The sequence below is a fragment of the Centrocercus urophasianus genome, unplaced genomic scaffold (assembly GCF_019232065.1).
Source record: "Centrocercus urophasianus isolate 14NV4802_14NV808 unplaced genomic scaffold, USGS_Curo_1.0 seq_19, whole genome shotgun sequence".
NCBI classification, from domain to species: domain Eukaryota; kingdom Metazoa; phylum Chordata; class Aves; order Galliformes; family Phasianidae; genus Centrocercus; species Centrocercus urophasianus.
The window spans coordinates 18,550,020-18,556,982 of NW_024884744.1; the positions used below are offsets into that span (position 1 = coordinate 18,550,020).

At 49.9% G+C, this 6,963-nt stretch overlaps 1 protein-coding gene across 1 annotated transcript; it reads right to left on the reverse strand.

Annotated features, from left to right (window-relative positions):
* Positions 1-806: 806 nt before the first annotated feature.
* LOC122161455 (G-protein coupled receptor 35-like) lies at positions 807-3,558 on the reverse strand. Its single transcript, XM_042820897.1, has 3 exons — positions 3,554-3,558; positions 2,834-2,866; positions 807-2,181 (listed from the first exon to the last, which is right to left on the reverse strand). Exons 1-3 carry the CDS (start codon positions 3,556-3,558, stop codon positions 1,212-1,214), a joined length of 1,008 nt encoding a protein of 335 aa, XP_042676831.1. The 3' UTR covers positions 807-1,211.
* Between the last annotated feature and the right edge of the window lie 3,405 nt (positions 3,559-6,963).

Consider the following 6,963-nt stretch of genomic DNA (forward strand, 5'->3'; position numbering starts at 1 on the left):
AACCAAACCCTTTCTAAAATAAAACCCACAATGGCTGCAAATTGCTCATTTGGCAGCAGAAGGACCCAGTGGGAGCCCAGCATACCGTGCTGCCTTGGGTGTGGTTGCAGAGTAAGCAGAGGGAGGAGCAGTGGCTTTTCCTAGGGGGCACATTAGTGCTTGTGCACCTGAAAAAGTGGGCCCAGAGCAAGGGTCCTGGCATGTTGCTCTTTGTTGTTTTTTGTTTGTTTGTTTGGAAGGTGAGGGCAGATGTGGTGGTCCTGCTTGTCCTCTGCATGATGCTTCTTTACCGTGGCTCATCGATGTGATGGGATAAGCCACACCAGAAATGGCAATCATGGCCAACCAGGCACAGGTAGGAGACACTGGCATGGAGGGGAGAGTTCTGTGGGTGTCAGGAGGTGGGGAAATTGTGCAAATGGGCAGGGAGGGCTCAGGACACAGCAGGGCTCCCTCACAGCAATTTCTGGTGCTCTGCTCTCTTCAGGCAGTGCCTGGGCAGCACTTGGCAGCAGTTACTGAGATTTGTCAGTATTTAGAAAGAAAAAAGCCCTTTCCTAGGCAGCAAAGAAGAACACACAGGGGATCATCCCCTACCCTCTCTTCCCCCTTGTTCTCCCGAGTGGCTTTTCTGAGCTGCTTACTCATACCACAAATGCTTTATACCCATGGAAATGTGGGAGGTGACAGTGTGGGCAGGCTGTGGAAGTCCAGCTGAGTCCAGTTGTGTCCAGCTGTGCGATGCTACCCTGAGCCTGCACTGCTGCCAGCAGGGCAAACTTGGGGTCCAGCCTGGCACCATCAGATTGTTTCAATGCAAGCAATCTGAGATACACCATGAAATAAAGCACAGTACAGGCTTTTTTGTTGGCTTTTGTGTTTTAGGTTGAGTTGACTTTAGTTGTGAAATAAAACAGCATGACTGACATACATGGGCCACCCTTCTTCCCATAAGAGTAACACATGGAGGGGAAGGGAACGTTAACGCACTGCCATTGCAGAGTCACTTTGGCACCTCTATGTAAAATGTTTTATCAGCTTAACAGAAACACAGGGTAGAAATTACAGCTTAACAATGATACACATAACAAAGCTCTCCTTGGAGTGAAAGGGGGATGGTTATCCCCATGACAGCGCAGCCATATCTCCTCTTGACATGGTAGAATGTGTTGGTTTCGTTGTGGTTTCGTTTTGTTTAGTTTCTCCTTTTTTTAGCAAACGTGTGTCTGCACAGAATGGGTTTGCGTTGTTCTGGCAGCGCTGGACTTGGGCAGCAGGATGGCGTCCTGGAACTCCTTGGTCACAAAGTAGTAGCAGACACAGTCCAGGCAGCAGTTGGACGTGGCAATGCACCGCGTCATGGAGGAGACGTTCTTCAAAAAGTAGTTCAGGGAACAGGTAGTTTCAGTGTGATTCGTTATGAGCCTGGCAATGAGCAGGAGGTGGGATGGCAGAAAACATAACAGAAACACAATCAGATTGGCATAAATGATATAAAGAGCTTTCTGGATTGACTTCTTCTCCGGTGAGTTTGTCTTCAGCTGTCTCCTAAGGTTCCTGATGATTTCTATGGAACAAAAGGTCAAGGTTGCTAAGGGAAGAGTGAAAATGAAGAACATGGAAAGCAGTATCAGAGCGGTGGGAGTGCTGGCATCGTACTGAAAGCAGGAGTCAGCATATCTCTGCTGAAGTTTTAAGATGGTTGCAATGGTGACAGCGAGCCACAGGAGCCCACAGAGAAGAGCAGCTTTGGATGGAGACCTGAAGGCCCGAGCTTTCAGGGGGTGCTTTATGCCCAGGTACCGATCGATGGAGATAAATGAAATGATGTAGATGCTCACTACCATGTTGATGAAGTACATTGCCTCTATAAACTGGCAGAGTTCATTTCGGACTGACTTTTTCCAGATCAAATATGCCATGAAAGGCAAGGTGCAGATGACAAAGAAATCGGCAAAGACCAAGTTGATGGCGTACACCCTGGTTTCTGTCCACTTCTTTATTTTGCAGAAGAACACCCACAGGGCGAGGACATTAAAAATCACTCCAAAAAAGAAAGTGAGGATATATAGAGAAAATTCAGTGAGATGAACGTGGGGATTCACCTCTATGTCTGTGAGACTGCAGCTCTTGGATTCATTCATTGTCCTGATATGTGGATGGCATGTGATGGTCTGAGACCTGAAATGGGGAAAAATGGTAAGACCCTCCTACCTCTCAATAGCTGCGTGGTTCCTATAAAAAAAGTCATTTAAGGAAATATTTATTCTGTTATAAATGTGAATTTGGGTCCACAGGATTAGCTTTCTCAGTCATCCTGTAATTGGGATGGATCTGTCTCAAGCTCTGTTTGTGTTTACTCAGTTTATGAGTAAATATCTCTGGGAGCACTTCCAATAGGACACAGCAGGCAGCCTCAATTAAATAGGAGGTGTTGAATGAGCGGGGAAATGACATGCAGAAGAGAACACATGGATACCAGGACAACCTGTGATAATGTCAGTACTAATTCTGTAAGCCAGCCTGTGCAGGCAAAATGATTCAGACTCGGTTTTGAGATAGGCAGGGATTGAAGCAGTCAGCACTAAGTATACATAACCCCTGAGCAGAAATTCTTCTAATGAGTCTCCTGGACCTGCTGCTCCTGCTCCGAGCTGAGGAAAACAGAGCAGCATCTGAGTCCTGCATCCCAAAGGCATGACAAAACCCAAAGGGAGTGATTGAGGCACGCTGCTCTCATCCTCACTGCAGGGAAGGAAGGCTTGAACAAACGTTAAATCTGTTCATTCCAGAAGAGAGTGAAAGTCTGCAGATGTAAAGCAGAAAGACTTACCCGAAAGAAGAAATGGTTGTGCGTGACAAGGAGCTGCAAGTAAGGGCTTAAGTGTTTCCTTCTCAGGGCAAACACCCTGGGAAACCCATGAGACATAAGAGTAGGTCCTGCGCCTCTGCCTCACTGGCTGCCAGATGCTTCACAGCAGTGCTGGTTGTATGAAGATCTGATAAGACCAGCTTTTGTCAGGCTCCATCTTATGCAAAGCAGCTCTGTGTGTCCTACACCAAGGGTTTTCTCTGAATCAGTGATGTTGTGGAACTTCTGCTTGCATCTCAGTGCACATTGGAAAGAATATAACGTTTGATTTTTAAAGCAAGGTTTTACCACTCCATGAAATGGTGGGCGATTTGGTGAAATCCTCAGAGATGCAGGAGGACAGTGTGACAGCAGAGCCCTGGTTAAGCAGTTATTTGCCCCTGAGAAGAACACAGAGCATCTGAAGCATCTCAGATGGTGAGCGTGCTACCTCCAGCTGCAGGGCTGCTAACTGATAAATGCCTCAAATGCTAGGGGGTTAGACAAGCATCACCAGCAGACATTAATGTGACTCCTGCACAGAGCTCTCACATGATTATTACGTGCTCAAGTCTGGGTTTCCCAACAGAGATTGCTGCTTGCTGCCTGCTAGCTGTCACCCAAGGAAAACCTCTCTGAACCTCACTAAGTAGCAGGAGGGAAACACCTTCCTCCACAGTGCAGCTGCCATGTCAAGCTTACCACATCTTTGCAGGTGTGGCTGATTCCCAGGTTGCTTTATGTTGGCTGTGGTGTGCACTGCCAGCACAGCCTCCGTGCTGAAGTACAGCACAGGCAAACCACCAGTGTGCCCTGCAGCGTGAAGGGCTCTGGCTGATGTTGGCTTTGGAGCTGAAGATGTGGTCCCAATGCAGTTCCCAGCAACCTGCCTTGCAGCTTAGGGCTTGCAAGTGTTGCTGGCCAGGAGCTCACAGGCTGCAGGAAGAGGAAGGAACCTGACAGAGGGTGTGAAAGCAGACACAGATAAAGTATGGGTGAACAGTAAGCTTCTTCACAGAGATGTTGTGCGATAAACTAGCACATCCTCCAGCTGCGGAAAATGCTTAATGTGGATCAGAGGTGATGAGTTGATGGCTGCAGTTACAGAGCATCTCAGTGCTCCTGCAGGAGTGGGAGCAGGCTGGGGCCAGAGGGACAACACCACAGCACAGCACTGTGTCTGCCACAGACTGTGGCAGGCTGGGAAGCTGGGAGGTGGGAGCAAGACCAGGACTGAGCACATTTTTCTCCAGTTCTTACCTGGCCTTAAGCAGGGAGCTTGGAGAAAGCAAGTGAGATAGAGGCTGGGGACACAACAGGTGTCACAGCAGCACACACAGGTGGTGGCCAGTACCCACTGGGGTGACAATGGGAATAGCTTAGTTTCTAGCCACCAATTGCTGTTAGAAAGCAGCCTGCTCTGCTCTTCTGCAGTAAGCACAGGAAAGGAACATCTCAGCAGTACAGCTGCTGAGCAGGACCATGCGCGGCATTATCTGTGCTGAATCAGAGAAGCCAGGCACTGAGCTTCCTCACCTCCTCCCCACCACAGCAGGCAAAGCAAGAGAACAAGACAGGGTGAAGTTACCTGCAGGTATAAAGCCACAGAGTCACAGCAGGTCCCGGCAGCAACCTAGCAGGAGGAGGGCAAGAAGGGCTGTGATCAGGCACACATGATCACCTGAACTGACAGCTCGCAAGTACTTGAAGGCTTCTATAGCACCTCCTCCTCCTGCATGAGGAAGGATCTCATGTCTGCTTGTTCTGAAAGATAAGATCATCTGCTGGCTGTAATGTTTTCCATGAGGACTCAGTGCCTCATCACTTGGCACTACCTAGAACTGTGGTCATTGGCTAGCAGTTGTACTCAGTAAATGCAGAGCTGAGCTGCTGTGCTGACAGCCAAGCTGGGCACAGCCAGGAAGGTGCAACATCTGTTACTGGCTCACTTGAGCAGCCAAAGGTGCAAGGCCATCCTTGTGCAGACCTAGGCAGTTCAGTGCATGGCACAGGCAATCCCTAGGGTGGAGAACATCTCGCAGCCTCCTCAGATGGACGTGGCTGCTCCAACAGCCCCTTGGGATGGGTTTGTTGCATGGGACAGTGGTGCAGCAGCAGGTGTCTGTGATGGCAGGGCTGCAGCTGCTCCCCTGCCTTCAGGCTGGCCATGGGCCTGGGGGTCTCTGCCACAGTCTTAGGGTAGAACTTCACTTGTCAGATCCTGCTTTGGCAGAAGTGGATGAGGGTGAGGCATCTGTAAACCCCAAAGGGCCCAGAGATGGACTGTCTTACTGGTGTTAGCAATGAGCATGCCTTAGGGCTGGTGTGGAATGGCCTCGCTGCCCACTGACCCTCAGTACCCAACCAGCTGTAACATTTCTGTGCTGCAGGGCAGCTGTCAGTGGTTGGCTGTTCATGAAAGAGTGCACAAGGTACTCCACTCGCTCACAAAGTGGGTGCCCCGGAGATGCAGATCAGGGCACCCAACAGAAGGTCATGGAGATTAAACCCACTCACACTGCTCCACTTACACAGAGGCTTACATACCTTGCATTCACCCCATAAAAATCACAGGGATGTGCTGAATGGAAAAAGGCACAGGGGAAGGGAGCAAAGAGTTCCCTGGGGGTTCAGGGTAGCAGTGGGCTTCGGTGTCTGGTAGAAATGATGCAGTGGAAACTATCACAGCAGCATAATTTCCTTCCTTGGGAGACTTGATAAGCATGTTTGTGTCCGCAGAAGGTGAGAAACCAGTGTGGTAATGAATCATCCAAGTTAGGTGGTTCTCAGCCTGGAGCCAGACTGCTCCTTTGGGGCTGGGGGTGTCGTGCCCATGCCCCCTGTGATGGAGCACCTAGTGTTTGCACTGGCAGTGAAGCAAGTTAAGCTGTTATAAGGAATCTTATGAAGCACAGGACACAGCCACATTGCCACATATGCACTTCTACACACAGACCCTGCTGTTTCAGCAATAGAATGATGACACCAGGCTGAAAGGAGCAATTTGCTGTAGCTGCGCTCACCATTCACCAGGCCCAAAGAGGTCTCCTCTCCATCCAGGTGGGCACGAGTGCTCTGCTTTCTCCTGCTGACTTTGTTTGTGGGGAAAGCAAAGCCTTCAGCCTTGGCTGTCTCCAAGCTGGTAGTGCCCACACTCACCCCAGTGTGTGTGCTCAGGCATGAACTCTGCCATGCAAAGTGGGACAGGAAGGGCAGTGACTCACAGGTCGCACAGCTGTCACCCACCAACATGTGGCTGTGGTGTCTCACTGCACGGTGGGGAGCTCTTGCAGGATGAGGAGCTCTCACGGTGTGGGCATGTGTCCTGTCCACAGGTCTACCTGTGGGGTCCTGAAGGCCATTTTGGGGAGAAGTCCTGTCCATCACGAGGCACAGTGCAGTGGAAAGCCAAGGGACAGCCTGCACCTGGGATCAGTGACCTACTGGGGCCATACGGCAGCCCTGGTGCTGGGGAGAACTGCTCTAACCTGAGGAGAACAGAGAGCTTCTCCCCTGGGAGCCAGAAAAGGAGCGAGCATGTAAACATGCTGATCAACACACTGAGGTCACTGAGCCTAGAAGGTCTTTGAGTTTTCTACTGAAAACACCATCGACTTTTCTCTACTTAAACCAGTAGAAAAATAGTGCTGGCAGTTGTTCAATAATGTGGTCACTGTTATGTACTTAGCAGTCGCACAACTGCTCTGCCCTATGCTCCCATCCATTGAGGGCAGGCAGCAGAAATGCAAGTCATGGCCTGAAGCAGTGATTGAGCACCTGGTGAAAGGCAGGGCCAACCCAGGGGAGCTCAGGTGCATGCACTGTATCTGAGTGATTGGAAGGGAGGAGCCAGGATCCAGCCCTTCCCAGACCTCATTTAAGGGTTGGTATAGGAGGTGAGGGTATCTTGCTGGAGATCTCTGCCTACTTGAGGTCTTCTGAAGGTAAGCAGGTTTTGTTGTTGTTGTTGTTGTTGTTGTTGTTGTTGTTGTTGTTGTTGTTGTTGTTGTTGTTGTTGTTGTTGTTGTTGTTGTTGTTGTGGTTTTGTTTCTGTATTTGCTGCTGCTGCTGCTGCTGCATTTGGATTTGTTCTCATTTGCTGTAGCCTTAAA